Genomic DNA, 24777 nt, shown 5'->3' on the forward strand with positions numbered 1-24777 from the left:
TATACAGACAAAATTAATAAAAAAAACCCACAAGTGCAAACTTGGAAATTTCTTTCAAAAAAAAAAAAAAAGAGAACATTACATTTTAGCATTCAGAAGTGAGCGACAACTTTACTATAGTCCTATTATTCTTAAACTAAAGGTTTCTACACGTATGACTATTCTTTATATTTATTAGTAGCATGTTTTGAAATTTAAAACTGATTTATAACTAAGTTCTGAAAATGAAAACTATACTAATATTCACTACTGTGTAGCATTTGCAGATTTACAACTATTGAAGCCTTCCTTTTACACGTTTATTATTTGTAAAATTGTAAGATTTTTTTTCTGAGAGGCCAATTTCGTGTACTAAAGACATAGTTCCATAATAAGATGCTTTAAAATTCCGCAGCCCTCTGGCAGGAGAGTGTTCGAGATAACATTCGGATACCCCTAGGCTGTTCCTGGCAAATGGTGCCGTAGCGTTCAGAAACACACTTAAGTAGCCTATTTCGATTTGGGTATCGGTTTTTTGTCGTTACTCTTTCCGGGTCCGGCGTGAACGCCGCCCGGGGTGAGCTTTTCTCAAGGAGTTACCTCCGCACTTGGCCCATCGGCAACGCTGCCGGAGAGTGGAATCATCTTGCGCGTGCCAGCACCGGGAGTGACCGGGCCAAACTTCCTAACGGGAATGCCAGTCGGCGTCGTGACCGTAGCTGGAGCGGTGGTCGAGGTGCTGCTGCTGATTTCCGTCGTTTCCGGCTTCAAAGGTAGGACCACGATTCGATCCCGGTGATATTTGCTCTTGTGTGTCGAGAGGGACCATTTAGTCTTGAACACCGCATTGCACATCACGCAGCTGTACGAAACTTTGTTGTCACCATGCTTGGCTAGCTTGTGGCGCTTCATGGCATTCATCGAACAGAACTGGCGGTAGCACTCCGAGCACCTATGCATCTGCTTGCCATCGGCGGTGCTTCCTAGAAGAAAAAAAGCCGGCCAGTTAATGAGAGTTTGATATATTGATATATTGTTTTTTTTTAAATATTGATGAAACTTAATTACACCTTACGTTCTCCGTATTTATAGGATTTTTACAGGATCTAATAATGCAGTTCGGTAAAAGTGACTTTCAGTCCAAAGCTTGGATACTTTTAAGGAAAAAGGAATTCTCAACAAAATAGATGTTTCCTAGGGTAGACATCTGGCGCCCTGTCTATTTTTTACGTTGATGGCTGCTGCAACAAATGGAATTAAAACACATGGAATATTTTCAAAACATTTAACTTTATTCATTCGAGAGTATTTTGACACGACTTACATTCTAATATAAATAATGGCGATAACACTAAGTTTGTACATAATTCAAAAATAAATAGAGGTTGTTAAAAATGACACATTTTAATCTACAACTAATGACTTAGATTTCTTGATTTCCACGCAGCTTTTTCAAACAGATATACTTACAGCACTTTTTTTCACTGAAAACTACCAATTATTCTTCGATCTAAATCGTATAAATAAGTTAGGTACAATGAAGGTGTTAACACTGTTAACGATTTAACCAACGCTAGCTCAACGCACTTAATCTAGATTGGACGATTGCATTTGCAATCAAAAAAGCTTGATCGTTGAAGCGGCCGTCAGTTGAGCAGAGGAAAGAACGGCCAGCGTGGTGCCCGCCGAATCTTCGATCACATTCGTAGCCGGTGGTTGCTCGGACACCGGGCCGTCGTCTTCATCCATCATCGCCGCCGAATTGGTTGACTCAATCGTTGCCGCTGCACCGTCTACTGGTGCCGACAAAGAGTCAACAGCAGTGGGCAGCTGCTGGTGCTGTTGTTGTTTGATTTCGTGCGCCATTCGCACGTGTTCCCGGAGACTGTACTTGTTTTTGAACTGTTTGCTACACCGATCACACTTTTTCGGTTCTTGATTCGTGTGCTGTGTTCGCATGTGTCGCCAAAGATTGACGGTGGTTATGACCAATTTACAGATCTGACATTGGGACCACCGGTTTGTACTTACTATATCTAAAAGTAGAGAAAGAGAAAACAGAGAAAGAACGATTGGAGCGCTTTCCAGTTTTGAGAAGTAAGTTAAAAACTAGTCAAATATTGCTTTCAGGTCGTTAAAACTTTATTCTTAACGATCGAGACCAAATAGAAGCAAATCTGAACTGAAACTAATTTCTTTCCATGTTTACTCTTTCTCGGGTGAAGAAATATAAATATTTTGTGTAGTGTCTAGGATCACACAATACATAGTACAATACAAGTTCGTTTACGATTCATTTGAATGTATCAGTAAAAGTAAATTGACAAGTTCGGTAATTATTAGATAAACATGTTACCAACATGACAGCTTGCTACAAAACCGAACACACGGTTTTGCTTAAACGAAATGCCTGTACCGAAAAGACGGTAATGTTTACTGAAACAACGAACAACTGTAAAAGTTCGGCGAACTCTTTAACGTGTTTACCGGAATGCCTGTAAGTTTTACCGAAATACGGATGATGTTTACCGAAGTATCTGTAAATATCACCAAACTACTGGTTATATTACCAAAAAACCTGTAAATGTTACCGAACCTAGGTATAGTTTTTATCAAAAAACTGAAAAGTTCAGTATTATTTTAACGAAAAACCAGTAGATTTTTGCTATCGCAATGTATGTAAGTTTATCGAAATGCCGGTTAATTTCACCAAAGTAGGTACCTAAAAATATTGCCAAGCACTGTTGTACCGAAGTAGCAACCTAGCAACCATTTAGTTATATATTCAAAAAAAAAAATCTGTCGTTAAGTACAGAAGGAGTGCTTTACAATTTATTTTAATTTTTGTTACTTAAATTACTTGAGAGGATTAATTTTGGGCAAGAGAGCGTGTCGGCTGGCAAATGGTGGATAATGTGCAACACGAGGCCCCATAGTGGTCATATCACAGTGATCATTCTACGTCCCCGTGGTGCCGGCTGGGTGGGATCGGGTACCCAACCCCGGTGGATGCTTTTGTCGCATGCAGACTGAGAGGGTGGTCGCACGCGTCTGTTCCCCGGCGTGCAACGTGCAACAAAAACTGAACGTCTGTGCTCCAGGTCAGGGGCGGCTCAAACAGCGTCTGTCTCGCAGCGAGCGGCTGAATTTATGAAATGCGGCTTTGGCCAGCTAAGTCCAAGATGGCAGCTCCATTGAGGGATAGGGACTTTAGGCTAACAACCTACTGCTCCCAATTTATCAAATCGTTACGGAATTCGAAAGAAATGACCAACCTGGAACTTTGGTGATGCTTTGAGCATGAAAACAGGGACACGAATTGGAACTTGGAACGTTTTAACCCTTGCCCAACAAGGCATGCTTAACTTGTTAGAAAAGCTAGCTGCCTCAAGCTAGAAATTTTGGAAGTGAGCGAAGTCCGCTAGCCTAACACGGGAGAACACAAGAAACAGTCCGGGCAATTGCAATTAAGTCCTTCTTTATTTGTTATGTTCTTTACTCTGGCATACGAGGAGAACATGCTACTCGGGAACGAGGAGTTGGTTTCCTGTTAAGCCCGCAGGCCTATGCGGTCCTCATTAGATGGGAAACGATAAACGAAAGAATAATCGTGGCCAGATTTAGAACACGGGTAGAAATCTTACAATGATCCAGTGTTATGTGCCCACAGACGTTGCCGATTTGCAGGAGAAAGAGCAGTTTTACAGTCAACTGAACAGCGTGGTTGAGAAAATTCCGAAGGATGACATTCAAATCCATTTAGGTGACTTCAACGTAAAAATCGGCTTCGACAATCAGGACCTTGAGCGCATCATACCCATGGTCTAGGACAGATGAGCGAAAACGGAGAAATTTTGTGGTAACAACAACATGGTGACCGGCGGATTGCGGGAAGAAGGCCGAACAGAAAATCAACCACATCTGCATCAGCCGAAAATGGAGAAGGAGTCTTCTTGATGTCCGCAACAAACGAGGTGCAGACATTGCATCTGACCATAACCTCGTCCTTGGTGAGATACGACTGAGAGTTGCGCGTTTCTTTGAACAGCTGTGAAGTGAACGGATGTAGTCCGCCCGCTTACGATATATGGAGCTGGAAAAGGCAGTTAAACGAGCTTGTAGACGAGACAAGAGAGCCTAGACAAACTCCCTAGCCGAATAGGGAGAAAAGCCGCCGCCAATCAAGATATCCGATTACTTTATGACATTTCTCGCCGCCCTCGTGGTGCAAGGATTAATGCTAGAATGCCGCTGAAAGACCGAGCAGGTCAGTAATTGACCGATCGAACAGATCGATGAACTCAATCGATAAACTGAGCACTTCGAACAACTCTTCCAAATCACGAATAGCGATTGCCAACAGAACTCGCATTAATGGCGTCAACTCGGAAGCGCTTTCGCTGCCTGAAATAGAAGCGGTAATCAAAGACATGAAATCCAACAAATCACCTGGGATCGATTGCATTTCTGCTGGAATATTGAAAATCGACCCTGCCTTGTCAGCACAAATGTTGCACCGTCTTTTCGCTGTCATTTGGGAGACTGCAACATTCACGGCCGACTGGATGCAGAGTCTCCTCGTGAAGGTCCCGAAGAAAGGAAACCTGACAGAGTGCTGTAACTGACGAGGCATAACGTTGATCTGTTCAACATTCAAAGTGCTCTGCAGAGTAATCCTGAACAGAACCCAGGAGAAAATCGACGCTACACTCCGACGGCAACAAGCTGGATTCCTATTCGGACGATCATGTGTGGACCACATCACAACGCTACTAATCATACTGGAACAAATCAACAAATTCCAGGACTCTCTTCTGCTGGTGTTCGTTGATTTTGAAAAAGCATTCGACTGACTTAACCATCAACACATCTGGGCGGCTCTAAGTCGACGAGGAGTCCCACAAACGACTTTGACCTAGCAGACGATATTGTTTGCTCGCCCAAACACAATCGGATATGCAGACCAAACTCGACGACCTCACCGAAAGCTCCAAGGCAGCCTGATAACGCTTGATGGTGGTACCAAGAAAGACATCGAAACCCGGATCAGAAAAGCTCGATTTGCATTTGCGAGTCTCCGCAACATATGGCGCTCACGTCAGTTATCTCGAACGAAAATTCGAATCTTTAACTCAAACGTCAAATCCGTATTGCTGTACGGGTGCGAAACTTCACGGAGAAAAAAGACGACAGTTGTTACAATTATTTCAGCTCGTTATACCAATAATCGAAATGCAGTTGATTTTTTCGCAATCAACTACTCATATAATAGATTCAACTACAAACCTCTAATTGCCCTTACGCAATGAACTATCAATATAATTCATTCAACTGTACGATTTATTTTATGCATTCAACTATAAATACAATAGATTCAACTACAAACTGCTGATTGACCTTATGTAATCAACTTTGAATATAATAGATTCAATTGTAATGGTATAATTGATTCAATCGTAATGGTATAATTGATTCAACTGTAGATATGATTGATTCAACTACAATTGTATGATTGATTTTAGGCATTCAACTACAAATATAATAGATTCAATTGTAACGGTATAATTGATTCAATTGTAATGGTATAATTGATTCAACTGTAGATATGATTGATTCAACTACAATTGTATGATTGATTTTAGGCATTCAACTATAAATATAATAGATTCAATTGTAGTGGTATAATTGATTGAACTGTAAATATGATAGATTTAAGTGTAGTGGTATAATTGATTCAATTGTAAAAAATGATAGAATCAACTACAAATGTATGATTGATTCTAGGTATTGAACCATAAAAATAGTAAATAAAACTACATTGTTATGATTGATTGTGTGATACTTGAATAAAAATGTATCTACATAAGTGTAGTCAGTGTGCCTTCAGCAGCAGGTGGCTGGGTGTTAACCAATGGCAAAAACAAAAGGTAATTAGCGAAGGTGCATACAATTGCTTGTTTAAATAAACTTGGGGCAAATTTTTTCCTCCCTTTAGGTCAATTCAATCCAGATGCGGCAGCAGCTCAAATTACAACGAAGGGATCGATGCCGCCGGAGGAATTGTTGGACATCCCGGCTGGGTAGCACCGATTGTCGTTGTCCGGCTCGAAATGGTCCTCGTTGACCACCAGGGAGCGGAGGCACTGGTTGTCGCATCAACTACGGCAAGTGCCCTGAGCAGCACGACGGGTAAGATTTTTAAATTTATTTGCTTTATGATGAAGCACCACAATAACATTTTGTTTTCTTGTTTCCCATCGGCGGGATCCCCGGACAGGGTAAAGACAACCCGGTTCATCTGTTGGATGTGCATCTCATTTGATGGCGGTGGGGACCGGTTCCGAGAAGATGAGATGGTGGAAGAATGAAGTCACCGTCTGCCGGAAGCTAAAATAAATCCGTGAGTCTCGTCCCATTTTTTTTAAAGCAGTGATAGATAAGATTTTTTTTTTGCAGGAAATCATTCGCAAATAGATATTTCGGGCCAAATGTGCTTATTGGTTCCGCACTGGAAGCTTCCGGAGGGCCTTCGAACAACATTTCACCCGAGTGGGAAATTTTCCGTCACTGGAGTCTGACCGAACAAGCATGTATTTTCATTGTACCTCCTTGATGTATCCAAACTGGATGACGAATGAGTGATTTGAAATAAATTTAAAAATTGCAAGATACATAAAATTAATTTAAATGTAGGGATAGAACACAACTTAAAGCCAACTGTATTATAATAATCTTAATAATATACATATAGTTGAATGCAAAAAATCAATCATATAGATATAGTTGCATTTATAATATTTATGATTGAATCAATTATATTAGTATATTTGAATCTATAATATTTATGATTGAATCAATTATATTAGTATAGTTGAATCTACTATACTTATTGTTAAATGCATAGAATCAATCAAACGATTATAGTTGAATTCATCATATGTATAGTTGAATGCACAAAATCAACCATAAGGCTATAGTTGAATCTATCATATGTAAAGTTGAATGCAAAAAATCAACCAGATCATCTATTATATATATAGTTCATAGTTTAATATTTATAGTTAGCCGAGAATTAATCAGAAATATAGTTCAATATAGGCAGAATATAGTTGGGAAAACTATACTTTATTCTCCGTGTTGGTGCACATATGCGGTAACGACGCGAAAACTGCATAAGTATACTGGATCTCAAATGAGAAACTATATTGCCGAACGAGTGGAGATGGATTGGGCACACGAATATATAAGAACGAGATTTGCAGAGAGGCGCTTGAATGGAATCCATAAGGACATCGAAGAAGAGGCAGACCCAGAAACTCGTAGCGGCGAAATACGAACTGTCGACGAGAGTCTTGACTGGGACCAAGTGAAGACGCTGGTTCCGGATCGTCAACAGTGGAGGTCTTTTACAACGGCCCTCCCCTATACGCCGGAGAATCGACGCGGGACCATTAAGTAAGTAAGTAAAAGAGAGCGTGTCATTCATTTGTTGCTCGCTCTTCCAAAGCGGGCCATAGACTACACAACACTAGTTTGAGTAAAATCGGACGGGATCGAAATATTTTGCACAAACAACCTTCTGTGGCATGGTGTATGGTGCTGTTTGTACAAAATTCAGGCCATTTACTAAGCCCAACCGGGCTGGAGGGGGTTTTTGTTGTTGCTGGTTTCGCCATCAATACTTTGTGTTCGCGTGAAATATGTTTGTATCGTGTATATGTTCAACGGGCAAGATGAGGGAGATCGCAGCAAGCTGTGCACGTGACCGAACGTGTTTTTCGGAAGTCGCGTTTTCCCGTTTGTTTTTTTCGCGATTAAAATTACCGTGCGTTTTTTAATTTTTTTAAAATATGTGTCCACAAAAGCAGCTGACAATGCTTTTTAACGGATATAAGTGTCAATAGTTCTTTTTTGATTTACGGAACAGAAATCAGCGAACCATTTGTTGAAGTTCCGAGTGTTTGGGAAAATTGGGACTAGTGCTACGCCCTCCGGACGGATTAAAAGCTGCTTAAAAGATAACTCTTCACGATGGTTTTTGAAATAAATTGTAGTGGAATTAGCAAGAAAACTAATTTCTTTTGTCGTGCCAATAAGAACTAATGTGCGGAATGAAATTAGAAAATATTTGAGTGATTTGTGGCAGGAAAAGTTAGACGTCCGAGCAAACATAGATGTCATAAAGCGGAGGTTGGCAGTCGACAGAGACGTCAAGGACAGGAAATCCCGGTGAGAGCTTTCCAATTTTTTTTTTATTTATTTCGGGCCTTTTAACTTTTATCGTGTGGCGTTTGATGCTATTCTTTTTCTACACTTTTTGCGCTTATGTAGATTATGTCCATATCCTGTGATGTTTAAATAATTGACTCGAGATTGGCTGGCAACCTTGCTTGCGCCAGACGCGTTCTTTTTACTTGTCCCAGTTATTTCGCCTTTTTGCTAAACAATTTTGTACATTTCCTCGAAAAATCGAACAATTTCTTATAGTTTGCCTTTCCCTTGCCTAAGAAGGGTCAAATTAATGTGAAAAAGTGTGCTGGGGACTTTACATTTAATAAACAAAAATCGGCTCAATTTCGAAATTTTCCCCAAAGATCGGCGCGAGTGTTGTATTATATTTCTATTTCATGTGAATATGTATAGAAGGTACCTGGAGAAAATTCATTTGGTTTCGTCGTATTAGGTGTGCCGTCTCGCTTGCACCACTAAATTTCACCTAGCTTTGACGAATAGAATACTACGCACAGACCTCCAAGATAAGTATTTCATTTTACTTTTACGCTGACTTGCCCGATTAAGGGGCTGGGTGCCAAATGACATTGTTTGAAAGAAATGAAGCGATTTGGGATTTTAACATCTGTCTCACTCACACCCACTTGTTTTTAAGATTCTTTAGTTCATTTATTTTCTGGCCCAGTCTAGGAGAAGGCCAACAGGTGTTAAATCTAGTGCCATTGCTGCCTGCCGGTTGGAGAGGTTTAAAATTTTGCATGGCCTACTAGTTTATACGGGTTCATGCGTAGGACAGAAATTAGTGTTTTCAAACAGTTTACGGGATAAAGAACACAGTTTGTTAAAGTTCCTAAAAAACAAACTTAAATCACATTTTGTTCAATATAATATTACTAATTATTATTAAAGTTCCACAGCCTTATAGAAAAAACCCCAATTAATCACAATGGTATATCTATTATATAAAATTCTCTTGTAACGGTGTTTGTAGTACTACTCCTCCGAAATGACCCAAACGATTCGAATGAAATTATTTTTAGAATATTCTGTAGCCATGCGAATCGGTTTATATCGAATAAAAACAACACAAAGTCGCATCAATTGTCCGTAATTATTAAATTTGTAGTTTGTTGAATGAAATGAAAGTCATGGCTTCCATTTTTTCGAGGTTTTTTTTTTCCTTTGGGCGGTTTGTTTTTCGTCTCCAAGGTCGAGGCGTCGCGACCTGACGTCGTTAGAAGATAGTAACCATGGCATAGCATACTGATCAGTGAGAATATTTTGGCGCGTATTCCTCAACCAAGCATATTTTGAATGCAAGTGGTGGCGATATGATGCCTTGATGTGATTTTTTTTGTTCTTGCTTCCTAGCTCATTTCTACAGCACATGGTTATAAATGACGCCTAGATGTGACACGGATTGACATTTTGCCGATCAAATAAAACAAACAAATTTTGTTTTGCCAAAATCTGAAATTGAAAGCCAGACATTCATTTTTAGAAATTTTCTTTTCTTTGAGGGGTTTGTTTTTCGTCTCCATGGACGAGGCGTCGCTAGCAAACGTCGTTGCAAGATAATAGTAACCAAAGCATACTTCATTGATCGCTGGAAAAAAATTAAAATTAGGCGCCTGTTTCTCAACCAAGTACCTATATTTCTTATGCACGTGGGGGCGATATGCAACCTAGATGTGTTTATTCTTGCTTAATTGTACACAGCACGTGGAAATGAATGACGCCTGGATGTGACACGGATTGGTATTTTATCAATCGAATCAAAACCATACAAACGATTTCAAATTTTAAAACCATTTTTAATTCGTGTTAATTTAAGTAGTAAATTGATGTCTAAAAATATGAATTTGGTAATGATAAATATGAAATAATGACACTTGGCGGACGTTTGAAAATAAGAAATTGGGAAACTTTACATTCAATTTCGTATAATCTAATACGCCTAGAACGCTGGACACATTAACTGAACGAGAGTCTGTTCTTTGAAATAGATTAGATAGGATTGAAGTTTTTAAAGGTCGAATGAACGTTTTGATATTTTGCAATCGTAGGTTGAAGTTATCAATAAAAAAAATCTACTTTTCAATAATAAAAAGTGAGGATTTGCATTTTCTGGAAGAATTTTCAATTAAGAAAGTAAACTAGAGCGAGTGAACACTTTCAACTTTTACAAAAAATGTATACATTATTTTTTCATCTTAAATTGTTGGACTCAAAAAAAAAATCTGATTAAATAAACTCAACTCTTTTTTTATAATAATCATTTATAAAAAACTGTTACCACGTTAACTGTTTGTTTACACACAATTCAAGATCGAACTTAACATGAATAGTATGTTTTTGTTTAACATATTTTGGCTACATAGAAGAGACTTTAGATTCACTTTTTTGTTGAAAAGATTTTTTTGTGATTGATATTCCAGGATCAGCAGATTTTTATGATGAACTTTTAATATAACCTGAAAATGTTAAAAGTAACATAAATTCCTGTAATTTCTTAGGTGGAATAAGTGAAAACGCGCCATTTAGCAATGAAGCATCTACAATAAAAGAATTTTATCTCCAAAATGGCAGAAAGGATATCCCGAGTGTTGAATCTGAAGCGAATATTCAAAATTATTATAAAAGTCTTTTGGTTGAACAGCATTCAGTGAAATTGAAGTACCAAGCTTTAATTTATTCCGGAGAAAAACTTAGGATAAATAAATGAAAGTTTATAAAACAGACAAACGAGAACAAGTATTAAATTCATTTTAAAGTCTTTTCACTGACGCATCTGAAAAAGACCTATGTGTTTTCACTAGCTCCAATACATGGGACAAATGTATACTTCGATATTTCTTTTTGTCAACATAACTAATATTTTTTTTTGAAAATATTATTTTTTTCAGAAAATATGAAAGTCGAACTGTGGTGATATTCGTTTGCATCTGCTCGGTGTTTCTTTTTTGAAATGAACTCACGAAACCATCGAAGCCTGATCAGATTATTTCATTTAAATCTAATTAATTTTAAAAAATCTGCTTTTCAATTAAATGTTATTAAACCTTAAGAATATTGCATAATCCAAAATGGAATCACAGATCACCACCAACAATGTTCAGGAAATTTTGAATTCAGAACATCCCAATGCTTCAATCAGAATCTTTAAAATAATGAGTGAAAATATCTAAACAGATGTTTTCCTCTTTTCAAAACCAATCGTCTCTTTGGTTCATTGGGTTTAAGTTCAAAGGAATTAATTTGCATTTTTTGTTTGAATTTAAAAAAAAGGAATTTGCAGTATACAAAATCGTCAAATTTAATGCCATGACAAATGCTGTTTGGGAACATTTTTAGTTGAAATGTGTAAAGTCTATAACTTGAGTATCAGGCGAAACTTTTTGGAAAGGATTTTGGTGAAAATATGGATTTTAATTCAAACTGCTTCGAAGCATGAGGATGGTGAATAAAAAGCTGTTTGAAAATATTAGTAAAAAATCTTTTTTTATGTGTTTCATTTCTTCAGCTCTAAAAAATACACCATCCAAAGCTAATTGGGAGCTGAAAGCGCTGCGTTAGGAAAAACATTCGGCAAATACTCCAAAAATTGTCCCGATATTCAAAATTCTATTTTAAAAAAGATTCATAAGCAATGTATTCCAATAAATGGGAAATTTTTTATTTTGGTTTAAACCTTAATGTGAACTCGAACAAAACGGAATAAATCTACTAACTGGAATATAGTAATTCTTAGGTTTAATTTAGATAGAATTAAGCGGGACGTTTCGAGTAAAGTGAAGGAAGGGAAATGTAAAGAAAACTAGGAAAAATGGAAAATGGACGCCAAGTTGAACATGGTAAGACGAAGTTTACCGGGTCTGCTAGTATCTTATAAAATTGTATGTTTTGGCTAATTTTTTAATGGTTTCAGATTCGTAAAAGTGAAACAGTAACTATATTACCATTAGAATATAAAGATACTTTTGTAAATCCTTAAGATTTTCAGCTGGATTGCCAAAAGATGAACAACAAGTACAAAAGGAGATATTTCGAACAATTTATGCATCAAATGTGTTTTTTTTTTTGTAAATTCTTTATTTGAAACGGCTTGTACCTTTAGGCTTTAAGGAGCCAAACTCGTTTTGTTTGATTACAATTGTGTGCTTATATCTAGTTCACTTTTAAAGAAAAAAGAAGATAGATAGGGAAATATGAAAATAAAAAGAATTATAGACGAAGATCAATAGCTTTAAGGAAATCAAATGTGTTATTAACCTTCTTTTTCAAAAAAATATGATAACTATATTCCAGTTTCCAACTCTTTTGACCATTATTCAATTTTTTGAATATATCTTTTTTTACATTCATATCATTTATCTTCATCTATACCAGTGATTTTCAAACTTTTTTCACTCACCGCCCCCTTTTCAAAATTTCCAAGCTCAACGCCCCCCTGGGCAAATTTTCAAAAATTCTATTAAAAACAAATGAACATCTGAATCACCACGACCAAAACCCGGATAATATCCAGGCAAATTTTGTCAAAACCCATGAGTTTCAGTACAAAAAATCAAGAAAAAATATTTCCGTCATAATTTATCAGCAGTTTTCAACCATATTTTATTCAGGCATTCAACAAACTTTTCATGAGTATTTCCATGAAGTTTGCTGAAGAAAATTTCTTTATGGACGCATGAATAAAAATTTTAAAAACTCAATTTGTTTTTATTTTATTTGTTTTGGTCAATGTCAAGAATTTTGCTTTTGATATTTTTAGTATGTCATAATGTGTATGTATTCCTTTGGCGCTGAAATCTTTTAGAATGGAAAAATTCTAAGGATTTCGGTGCTGTATTAATAATTTCTCTGCTCTTTCAAATCTTTTCAAAAGCGGGCAATGGCGCTATAACCATGGTCGATGACCTGAGATGAAGGTACAGGGATCCAGAACTAAACAGTGTATAATGATTAAAGAAATTTCTTTAATTATTGTATTGTTAAATTTTGGACTCCATGTAGAAAAACCTCATTTCCATCCCCTGAAGGAAGAATCGCAAGGCCCAACACCAAGGAGCATAGAAATATCTTAGCATCTATGCTCCCAACGAATAAATATTAAATAAACATGGGAACGTATGGTACTGTTGTCCACGTTTCTTCCTCCCCTGGTTCCAGTCGTCTCTGCGTCCAATACTGCACAGTGGGCCCGGCCTTGATAAGATGAATAGTAAATGTATTTTTACTATTCACCGGGATGCTGACAAGATCTGGCTGTGTACGTATCATAAGCAATAAGCATAAGCAAGCGTGAAATATGTTTGTATCGTGTGTGGGCGAGCGTAGAATCAAACAATCGTCGTGGAATCGTCGAATTTGCACAAGCCATTTGGGTAGTCTATGGTCCGCATAAACACGACATTTGTATAAATGCGATGAAATTCTGTCGCTGTGAACACGATTTGCATAGTGTATGGCACTGTTCAAATGAGCGCGCAAACAGTTTGAGTAAAATCGGTTGGGATCGAAATATTTAGCACAAACAACCCTCTGTGACATGGTGTATGATGCAGTTTGTACAAAATTCAAGCCATTTACTCAGCCCCAGCCGGGTGGAAGTTGTTTTTTTTGTGTTCCTTTTTTCGCCAGCAATCGTTTGTGTTCGCGCGTGAACAAGCATAGAATCAAACAATCGTCGTGGAATCATCGAATTTGCACACGCCGTTTGTCATTTATGGCGACCTGAAGATGTGTTTTCTCAAATTCTATAAAATTACCTAACATCATAAATCTCTTTTGGTGGGTTTTTGGAACACTTTTGGTTAATTTGAAATGGAATTCTACATATTTTCAAAAGTCATGGTGAATTATTAATTATATGATTTGAATCTTTCAAGATTTTTGTGGTTGAAAACAGGTGCCAAGAATCGCCTGCTCTAGTGCTCAAGTGGAATGAAAGAACCAGTCAACAAATCACCAGGGCTTTTAGGCTGATGATTTGAACGGGATGAATAAGCAAACAAGTTTAAAATCCCAGATAAAAGAAAAAAAAAGCTGATGATTTGAATAGTAATGGTACCAACTTCATTTCAGTTCTGTTGATATTACTTGGTCGAGGAAGAAAATAAGAGTCAGAATGTAGTTACCCATACAAAATCACAAAATATAAATATATGATATGCATTTTTAGACAAGACAAGATATTTCTACAACACAATTGTATTTCATTTCAGAATGTTTCTCTTTTGCTAATCATTATACATAGAATCCTAATGTTCTAGGGCTTATTTGTTAAATTAATCCTCTTGAGGGGAAAAAGAAATGAATCGTAAATTCAGGATTACAACGATATTCTTCCGTATGTACACTAAGGTCGTGTCTTGCGACTCGCATCTTCTGCTCTCATCAATCTCATCAACCCGTCTGAACGACGATGGTGCTGCCAATGCCGCTTCCTTGCTGCTGGACGTGTTGGATATTGCCGTCCTGCTGCTTGAAGGATTCGTCACGACCATCCGACTTCATTTCGTGCTTCAATTTCATGTGCCGCTTGAGGTTGGCCGTCCGGGACAGCACCGCCCCGCAGATGCCGCACTTGGTCAGGCCCCGGTGGATGTGGTTGTGCATCGTGAGCGATTTCCAGGCAGCGAAGCTTTTGTCGCAGTCTTTGCATTTGTACTTCTTCGGTTTCAGTTTTTGCTCAAACACTTCTGCGGAATAGAGAGAGAGATAGAAAAAAGAAGAGAATTGGGGATGAGTTTTCCGAAAGATTTGATAAAAAAAGTTAGAAATCTTTTCACTTATCTAGAACGACTAGATTGTGAGGCTCTATTATTTGGGAAGACTGTCGATTTCACCACTTCACGAGGGGAAGGGGAAAAAGACAGGGACACAAATCCGAGAAGTTATTTCCGGGTCCAAATGAAGGGCTGTTCAAATGATTTAGTGTACTAATTTATGGTTTAATAGATTCTAGAAGAGAAACAGAATAAAAATACAAATCGAAGGAGTGTTTGAGCAAAACATGAAACTGAAAATGCATGGAAATCGGACACAATCGGTTGACCACTTCCGTGTTTGTTTCTAAACCGGGTGATCTGTTTTTATTATTTTTATCAGATTTTCAAACGCACAACCATTGTCCAGCACTTCAATTTGTCCCGTAAATCGATGAAGTGTGTACTTCATTCAGCAAATAAAAAGTCAACCGATAAGACGTTAGCAGACGAACAACAGGGTAAATTGAGTAAAGATTTTCAAAATGTCTAACATTTTAAAATAGGATGTGAAAAAATGAAGGGATTCCCGAAATAATCGAATTCGAATCATTTAAAATTCCAGCTACTATATTTGGTTCATTCATTAACAACTATCTTCAGAACAATAAATAATCCAGTTGACGAAATGAAAAATATAAAAGACATTCTGAACCAACAATTCTAACTTACATGTATGTAGGTATGTACCTAATTATTTACACTTCAAATAATTGCAATCCCATCGGGAGCCTACTCAATTTTGTTTCTTCCACTGTTTGTGCTCAAAAGTTACACCATTGTGAAAAGATATTTGAGCAAAATGAATTCTAACTGAACTGATTGTTTCCCAGAGTACAGTATCGAAATATTTTAATAAAAAAGAAAATCCAGTAGCAGATTCATATTAACATTTTAAATAAATTTGATTTTCTCAAAAGGGATCACGATGTGAATCTTCTACTTCAACTACGATAAATAGATGCGTTCTTTTTAAAGGAACTATGCAAATGGAAATAAATTCTCGACTAATTAAACATTCTCAACAAGTTTCCTAACAATACCGTAACGAAATGCTAGCTAGCGCTTATTATTACCCTTCTCTTCTCTACTTGACGTTGCCGCCAATATTCTTAATGTTTAGTTTGGCATCCAGCTTGAGCGTTATTTTGTGGATCTTGCTCAGATGGATGCGCATATCGTAGCTGCGCGAAAATGAGCGCAAACAAACCGGACACTTGGTCTTGCCCGAGTGCAGATCCTTGTGCAGGGTTAGCGACATCGGATGCTTGAAGCCCTTCCAGCAGATACTGCAGCGGAAACGGAGCTCAGCGTCTGGAAGACAGAAGAGATTAAAGAGAAGAAGCTCAGTGTTAGACGCATCATCCGTTTTTTGGCTTTTTGACAATTGATTTGCGATTTCTGAGAGGACATCGGACAACACCGAAAATGGGAACAAACAAACGACAAATGGAACAAGTGGACGCAACAAATTTGAATCGCTTTCGGAGGAAACAAATAGCACAAGCTCTGCACTCGGGTAGACCACTCACTGGGATTTATACTGTTTCTTCAAAACTTCAAAATTCTTTCTTACATATTCCCTTGAAAAACTTATAGGAAATTATCGTTTAAGCTTTGTTCAAAAGTAATATATCATTGAACTTATTTTTAACATTTGCCGGTCAGCAGATTATCGCATAAAAATGGCAAGGGTATGTTTCACCACCCAATTCTGGGACAAATAACAGCAAAAGCAATGAACAGTAACATTCCCCAAACACCCACATAAACATAACTTAAGCACTTACCCTGCAGTAGATTCGCCTTAGTTTCGTCAGAAGCGCCTTGGAAGATTCGACCTGCGTAAATGATGAATATTAGTAATCTGAAAGATTGATCACTCTGGTTAAGTTAACACTTACTCATATCCATATCCGATGCCTCCATCTCGATGCTTTCCTGGTTCATGTCCTCTTCGTCATCGTCCTTGTCTTCCATTTGATCACCGACCAGTTCGTAGCTTTCCTCTAAAAAAAAAACGAATTGAACGTGAGTAGAACATTGAATTAATCAATTCGATATAAAATTGAGGGAAGTACATATAAAAATGTCTTTATCGAAAGGATCATTTGAATACATCAGGACATCAGGGACAGTAGGGAAGTAACGACGCACCTTGGATGTAGGACGTGTTGTTAGCGTTGGCGTTAATGCTTTCGCCACAATCGATGTATTCCGGGATTTCCATTTTCAGCGAAGCCGTCGTCGGTTGAGCCGTTTCCGTGTAAGTTTCTACTGTGAAATGAGATTTTTTTATTAATGACCGGTTGTGCGTAAACGACCACAAAACCAACAAACCTTGTTCCTGTTCATGTGCTCGCGCTTCTTCCGCTTCCTTAGCCGTTGTTATGTGGTACGTTTCCGTGGTTGTTTCGTAGACTTCGGTTTCGCCGCTAGCTGATTGCGTGGCCGGTATCTGGGTAGTAACGACGGTCGTGGTCGGCTGGGCACTGGCTACCGAAATCGATTGGTTTGGCGTGGAAGTTATTAGCGGTTGAACTTTGAACTTTCTCTTCCTCGGCTGGCTGACGACACTTTCGACGACTTCCTGTAGGGTGGTGGCCTGGGTCTGTTGCTGCTGCTGCTGTTGTACTACCTGTTGTTGAACCTGTACTTGGACCTGTTGGGGCTGCTGCTGTTGAACCTGCACCTGTTGATGGTGCTGTTGTACGGTTTGCTGGGGTTGAACCTGTATTTTAGCGGCAATCGTTTGCGGTTGTTGTTGGGTGATGGGAACGGCGATGGTGGCACCTTGAGTGGACAGAGTCTGGAGTTCTGCGGGAGCGGTTTTGAGAATGGTTTTGTTAAGGACTTGTGGCGATTGTATTTGCGCCTGTAGCAGTTTCGTCGGCTGATGTACTATAGTTGAGTTTGAGGGCAACGTAAGATAAACGGATTCGGCGGTGGTGATAGTTGCCTTGTCCAGCAGACTCTGATTCTGTGTTTGAATAATCTGTTGCGCCAACGAGGATGTAGGCTGTTGTGTTTGCTGTCTTGAATCTCCACTGTTATCGGTCAAACCTCTTATTGAAAGCAGTTCAGCGGTGTGCAGAAACGAAGGCAGCGACTCTTGTACCACACTAACTTCGCCCTGGTACATGAATTCGACGATGGCCATTAAGTCGCTGTATTTTACATTTTTAAATATTATAACAGGATGTTGACAGGGATTTTCTTTGAAAATATCTTTGAAATAGGCGCTACATGCTGACAGGAGAATCTTGTGGGCCCGGATCTTCCGTCCCTCACAGCATAGTGTAACATCTACGAGATCTTCCTCGTAGCGAAGCGAATCAAATGCTCCGGTGATGTAGTTGGTGTAATTATTCCACCGAAGCGAGAATTGTTGAGCCGTCATCGCGCGGCCTTATAACGACTTGGGTAAGTTCTGAAATGTAGAAACAGATGTTTAGCCCCCGTAACAAAACTAATATAAAAACAAAAGCAAACGAAATCAGTAATATAAGAAAAAGCATTTAGATTTTAGAACGACGAAATATTTTAAAATGTAAATTAACAAAATATTTGAATTTTTTTTGAAGCAATGAAAAAATGTGGATAGTAGAAAAATTGAGCGCTAATACCCATATTACGTCTTTCCGTCGAGTTAAATTCCAAGCCCTTGATTAAAATTTTATATGATTTACCTGCACCTCGATGTTATCTTTAAAGTTGTGAACCAATTTCCCACAAAAATGGCAAATATTACGTATATTTTCACCCTTAAATTCACGAGCTGTAAACAATCCAACACTCAACGAATGAAACTACCAGCAGTGAAGTTTTCCAGAAGAAAAAAATCGATAGCATCGCCTAAAAGGCACCCATTTTGAATTTGAGTTTCACCCCTTGGCTTGCGGGCTGCTGAAGCGAGACGGCCACAGCCAAATGACGCACACTCACCGTACGTGGAAGCTCCAAAGCAGCTGCCGTGCGGTAGCTCAACGAGTGCGAGTGAATGAGATAAGTGAATCCGGTTCGGTTGTACCGCTGTGACCAAATAACGCGAAAAAATGCAAGATGGATTCCACTCATCAGCACATCGCTTGAACAAATTTTTATCTGTGTTGATCTTAGAATCGCTAGTAGTTAGTAGAATAATGTTAATCAATTGATCATTTTAAATTTTCTACTAGAAAATCTAAACATCCCAACCAGATTTTTGATTTAATACTTTATTTTTAGCCATTAACGAGTGGGATGGATGAATGGACGGGTGATTGAGTGAGTGAGTGGGCACCATACGAGTTTGCAATCGCGCAGAGTGCCACAACGACGAAACAGCCTCAGGAAAAAGAATAAGAAATTGAAATTTTCCCGAAGATAGCACCAGCGCCTGATTGAATTCGAGTGCAAATTCGGTAATGATTAGCGTCTATTCAACAGCGTATACTTACAGAAAATAGCTGCAAAATGTTCCACTTGAACTACGGCACAGTTGGGCACTATTTTCGACACGATTAAAATCACTTTTCCACTATCAATTTGCGTTTGATTGGAGCACACTCATGAGCACTTGTTTATGGCATCCATTCGAACTGTGTGTGAAACTGGCTGAAATTTTTCTCGTGTTGGATGGAAAATGAACTTGTGAAAGATTGTCAAAAAGCGTAACTCGAATCGCTAGGACAGAAAGAGAGCGCAAATTTGAGTTGGTCGCAGAGGTGCCAGGTGTCTTGATTTATCAGGAGTTTCCTGATTTTTTTCTTCGCAGTTTCCTGATTTTTGTAAAAACCACTTGGCTTCCCTGGTCGGTCGGTAGCACGCTCTTTTTTTTTAACTCAAAATTAAGTATGACCGAGGTTCAAAACATAGTTCGATTCTATGAACTTAAAGTTAAGTACCCTTTTTTCCTCCTTGCGATGGATCAAAACGGAGTTCGAACTGCGAACTCAAAATTGATCCCTTTTTTTTCCTTCGGCGAGGGATCAAAGCTGAGTTCGACCTTATGAACTAAAAATTGAACTCTCTTTGTTGGACTGAAAACACTTAGCGAGTTCAGTCCGAACCGGAACAGCAACCAACGAACACGTAGCAAAATTATGTCGTTCCGGAACAATTACCGGACGACTATGAAGGAACTTCATAATGAATGCATGTTCACCATGTCAGCGTAAAATTCTGTCCGTCATTGTCATCATATGGTGAGCGGCTTGAAATGTCCGGAAACTTCCGGATGTTGTTTACTTCCCGTGGGAAGTAACATCCGGAAGTTTTCTTTGACCGGGAATGTCAAACCTTTCCACCGCTCTGTAATTGCAATGCAATGTACCGGAACAGCAGCATCCGGGTACAACAAATTTTAATCATCCTTTAATTCCCTGAAAAAAAGCTACCCTCGAAAAAAAGGATACATTCGAGTTTGGCTGCCGAACTTAGTATTGAGTATGCCTATCAGAACTTAGTTTTGCTATTGCCCAGTCAAACTCAAAGTTGAGGGAAGCCACCGAAGTGCTGTTTTGAACCAAAACTACTTAATTTTGAGTTGAAAAAAAAGAGCGTGAGAGGCAGAGTGCCTCCAGTAGGGTGGGTGCATACTGAGGAAAAGTAGGCAAGGGGTACCAAAAGTTTCTCATTGGTGGGGGGTGGAGACGGTGCGCTTTTTGACAGCGAATTGTTCGCCTACACGGAAAAATAGAGTTATTCATAAAATGTGTTGCAATTACACGTTCATAATGTCTAATCAGTTATTGTTCAAAATTTGTGTATCCCCTATTCAAATCTGAGTAGTTTTGGGTTGCCAATAAGCAGATGTGAACTAAAACTAGATTAGTCAATTCTGTATAAAAAGTTTGCTGTTGTTGGAATTTAGTTTGAAGGGATGTCGAAGCGAAAAAAGAAAAAATATTTTAACTTTTTGATCGCGGAGGATCATTTTAACAACCGAATCCGGTGACACAGAAGCTAATTCGACTGAGCAAGGAATGTCAATCCAAATTTAAAAAAAGGTAATGTTGCTTGCATCATGAAACTTTAATTTACTAAGATTTTTCCCATATACTTTTTTCGAACTGTTAGAAACAACGTCTGAAAATGCGAGCCAGTGCCGAGAAAGCGCTCGTCAAGAAAAAGGAACGGCATGGGACAGATTCTGCAGAAAACGCTGGTGAATGAGCTGGAACAAGATATGATGGATCTGATTGGAAAATTTTCGTAGCCTATCCGGACATCGCCATCCGACGGAACTTTCGCTGGATGTGCATCGAGCAGTTCTGTAAAAATAAATAAGTTCGATGAGACCCAATTTCGTCATCTTAGATTTAGAACATTTCGGTATCAATTTAATTTTTTTTTTAGAAAAAACCAAGCACCATCGATAAATATCTGGGCTTCTCGGAACTCTTACTTAAGGTTTACCCGGAACGGGACTGCGGCGGGGAGCGACGGCGGTGGATTCTAAACAAGGGAGCCAAATTGGAACCGAGAAATTGATCTCTGCACCGCATTCCCATACGTACAAAAATATGAGTATTAGTAAATTAAACAAGTCCCATAATAGATAGATAATAGAATTAGTTCATTTTAAACAAAACCGAGATTTAAAACCCACCATGAAAACATTAACGCATTTTATTAAAAATTAATTTTCTTGGAATGGTTTATACAGGTTTATACCAATTAAATTGTTTCAAATTATAAATATTTTTCACCAAATTGAAGCTTTAATTTTAATCAATCATTAAGTTTTGATTTCTATTTCAGGTACATTATTCCTTTTGTCATCGGAATCGGCGAATTGTGTTACAGTTGGTGTTCGGACCCGTCAACGGGAGAGAAACACCTGCTATGGCTAAAATGTAAGAAGATAGTTAATCTGTTTCCAAAATTATTGTAACAATTGACAGAACCTAATTGATTGGTTTGATTTCAGGAACCGGTGCTGAACAGAGTTAACGAACCTGGAACGGTCGCTGCGGTTCTCGATCAGACCGAAATTCTGCATCAGATGTTGGCCGCTTATGATCCAAACGGTACCCGGTCAAAGAAGATTGAGAGTTTCTGGCGGAAGAAAAAAACTCACAAGCATCTACTGAAGCGAAGCTATGGATGCGTTTAAATCGTTTCTTTCATTACCTTTAAATGATATAAATAAAGATTTAATTATTGCGACAATAATTTTTTTCTAAGAAATTCTTTTCAAATTTACTTTTGCAGAGAAATTTCCAAAATGCATGGACATCCCCATGTCAAAATATACAGAATTGACTAACTGGCTGAAAGCTTTCGAATGTATAAAAGCTTTTTGCTCACGCTCTGTGTAAAGCGCCCAAACATAAAACTAAGTGGAGACACTTTTCTCGAATCTGTATATGGATTTCTATACAGAACAGAGTAACTTTGTTTACCGTGTACCATGCCTACGATTACGATTGCCTGTCACAAGATGGACGATTCCGTGCATTGGTATAAGAACACACCTAGCTTTACCCGCCTTGGGTAGAGGCAAAGATAGATAGCATAACCAAGATGTATAAATAAAAAATATGCTGCTTGGAACTAGCTCCGTTCAACAGTTTATAAAAATAAAATAAAGTTGCAATCAGTCATTCAATTTAAAAAATGTTATTCTGTTGTACAGCATGAAGTCACCATCTACCACCCCGTTAAGCAGTTCCTCAACTTCAAACACGTTGATAAAATACGATAACCGATTTTTAGTCATTTTCTTTTCCAGTACATCTCAAAACTTTGCTACTTTCAATAAAAAAAATTGTGGAAGGCGAATAATGTATACTTTTCTAAATAACCCAATAAACATTTTGGCTGCTTAAGAACGGCAATTCGCTGAACAAAAGCTGAGCTAAAGCGTAATTGCTGCTTCAGCTTAATGGTTGAATAAAGACAAACTATAACCATGTTTCAGCGTTTAAAGAAGTCTCAGTGCAGCCAATAGGAGGAGTTGAAGAGTTGCTTCCATAACACTATTTCAGCCTTTGTTCAACCATTCGCTACCATTGGAATTTGACAGACTGTGAACTGTGGTAAAATTGCCCTGCATGATGGCGGCTTGATTGGAATGAGAGGGGAATTTTTTTTTTCTTTATGCAATGAAATTTTTTTATGATTTCTCATTTAGCTTAATTTTGAAATAAAGAATAAATTTTTTCACAAATTTTATTTTTGGTGCCCAAAACTGAAAAAAAAGATCATTTCTCTCACACTTATTTAAAAAAAAAAAAATTCGGTTAAGAGGCATGTTGGTCGCTTAAGAACGACAAATTTTCATCGCGCCGCAGACTTCATGATTGGTTCTGCGTACTTGCGGCATGCGACCAACAAGCCGGAGGTTTAAAAGTCGGGGCAGTTGAAACGAAAAAAAAAACAACACAGAGGGGAAAAAGTGGGTGCGAAACATCTGACAGACATACATTTTATTTTTTTCTGTTGGTGTAAAAATATTTTAAGGACAATAACCAATTTTTTGTGCGTAATCGATCATCTACAAATGAAAGTGAAGAATATACACATAGATGGATATTCAACTTCGCACGGAAAGTCTGTCCAGATTCTACACCTGTGCAAAAAATAATCCGGAACCTCCTGATAGGTGTAGTCTGGATTCCAGCTTTTCGATGGTCGAATTTTCACTTGCCCTCCTCTCTTGTAACAATTCAGCTCCGGGAATTGATAAAATCAAATTTAACTTGTTGAAAAACCTTCCGGACGCCGCAAAATTTCGCTTGTTAAATTTATTTAATCAATTTTTGGAGAACAACATTGTTCCTCAAGAGTGGAGACAAGTGAGAGTTATCGCTATCCAAAAGCCCGGAAAACCAGCGTCCGATGCGAATTCGTACCGTCCAATAGCGATGTTGTCTTGTATACGCAAATTGATGGAGAAAATGATTTTGTTTCGTTTGGATAAATGGGTAGAAGCAAATGGTCTCCTTTCAGATACTCAATTTGGTTTTAGAAGGGGCAAAGGAACAAACGATTGTCTTGCTTTGCTGTCTTCAGAGATACAAATGGCGTACGCAAAACGTGAGCAAATGGCTTCAGTGTTTCTAGACATAAAGGGAGCTTTTGATGCAGTCTCAATAGAGGTATTGTCAGACAAGTTACACTCCCGGGGTCTGCCTCCTTTATTGAACAACATCTTATACAGCTTGCTTTGTGAGAAACATCTGAACTTTGCTCACGGAGATATTGCAGTTAGAAGAACCTCTTACATGGGCCTCCCCCAGGGTTCATGTTTGAGTCCACTTTTGTACAACTTTTACGTAAGTGACATCGACAGCTGTCTCTCTGAAGGCTGTACTTTAAGACAACTTGCAGATGATGGCGTAGTATCTGTAACAGGTGATACTGAGTCACATCTGCACAGGCCTTTACAAGATACTTTAAACAGATTGTCTTCCTGGGCTTTGGGGCTTGGGATCGAGTTCTCTCCAGAGAAAACGGAGTTGGTAGTTTTCTCTAAAAAACATAGACCAGCTCAACCACAGCTCCAACTTCTTGGCAGAACGATCACTCAATCGAGGTGTTTTAAGTATCTTGGGGTTTGGTTTGATTCCAAATGTACCTGGAGAGCACACATTGAGTATCTGAAAGGAAAATGCCAACAGAGAATCAATTTTCTCCGATCAATCACTGGCACCTGGTGGGGAGCTCACCAAGAAGATCTTTTAAAATTGTATCGAACAACTATTCTTTCAGTGATGGAATATGGTAGCTTTTGTTTCCAGTCGGCTGCCAAAACTCACCTCATCAAACTCGAGCGTATCCAATACCGTTGTCTTCGCATCGCTTTGGG

The 24777-nt window shown here is 38.4% G+C and overlaps 1 protein-coding gene and 1 long non-coding RNA gene across 7 annotated transcripts; one reads left to right on the forward strand and one right to left on the reverse strand.

Moving 5' to 3' along the window:
* Positions 1 to 92: 92 nt before the first annotated feature.
* LOC129745529 (longitudinals lacking protein, isoforms H/M/V-like) lies at positions 93 to 19584 on the reverse strand. Of its 6 annotated transcripts, none has more exons than XM_055738641.1 (6): positions 19421 to 19580; positions 17322 to 18411; positions 17139 to 17258; positions 16886 to 16990; positions 16772 to 16822; positions 93 to 962 (listed from the first exon to the last, which is right to left on the reverse strand). In XM_055738641.1, the coding sequence occupies exons 2-6, from the start codon at positions 18379 to 18381 to the stop codon at positions 568 to 570; spliced, it is 1731 nt and encodes a 576-aa protein (XP_055594616.1). In that variant the 5' UTR covers positions 18382 to 18411; positions 19421 to 19580; the 3' UTR covers positions 93 to 567. The 6 variants fall into 6 exon arrangements, with proteins under 6 accessions (XP_055594616.1, XP_055594615.1, XP_055594614.1 ...); XM_055738640.1 differs by lacking the exon at positions 93 to 962 and adding an exon at positions 990 to 2015 and having other exon boundaries at positions 17139 to 17255; positions 19421 to 19584; XM_055738639.1 differs by lacking the exons at positions 93 to 962; positions 19421 to 19580 and adding exons at positions 993 to 2015; positions 18671 to 18827.
* Positions 19585 to 20786: 1202 nt separating this feature from the next.
* On the forward strand, positions 20787 to 21567 carry LOC129750119 (uncharacterized). Its single transcript, XR_008738295.1, has 3 exons — positions 20787 to 20971; positions 21042 to 21251; positions 21321 to 21567. It is a non-coding gene; the product is annotated as an uncharacterized LOC129750119 (long non-coding RNA).
* The last annotated feature ends 3210 nt before the right edge of the window (positions 21568 to 24777 follow it).

Source organism: Uranotaenia lowii, chromosome 2 (genome assembly GCF_029784155.1).
Source record: "Uranotaenia lowii strain MFRU-FL chromosome 2, ASM2978415v1, whole genome shotgun sequence".
Taxonomy (NCBI): Eukaryota; Metazoa; Arthropoda; class Insecta; order Diptera; family Culicidae; genus Uranotaenia; species Uranotaenia lowii.

Excerpts from the sequence above, each read along its gene's own strand:
- LOC129745529 (XM_055738639.1), bottom strand. The coding sequence starts at position 18,381 with ATGACGGCTCAACAATTCTCGCTTCGGTGGAATAATTACACCAACTAC. Across the intron at positions 16,991-17,138 it reads CAACACGTCCTACATCCAAG|AGGAAAGCTACGAACTGGTC; the intron begins GTGCGTCGTTAC and ends TTTTTTTTTTAG. Across the intron at positions 2,016-16,771 it reads TAAGGCGAATCTACTGCAGG|ATATAGTAAGTACAAACCGG; the intron begins GTAAGTGCTTAA and ends CTCTACTTTTAG.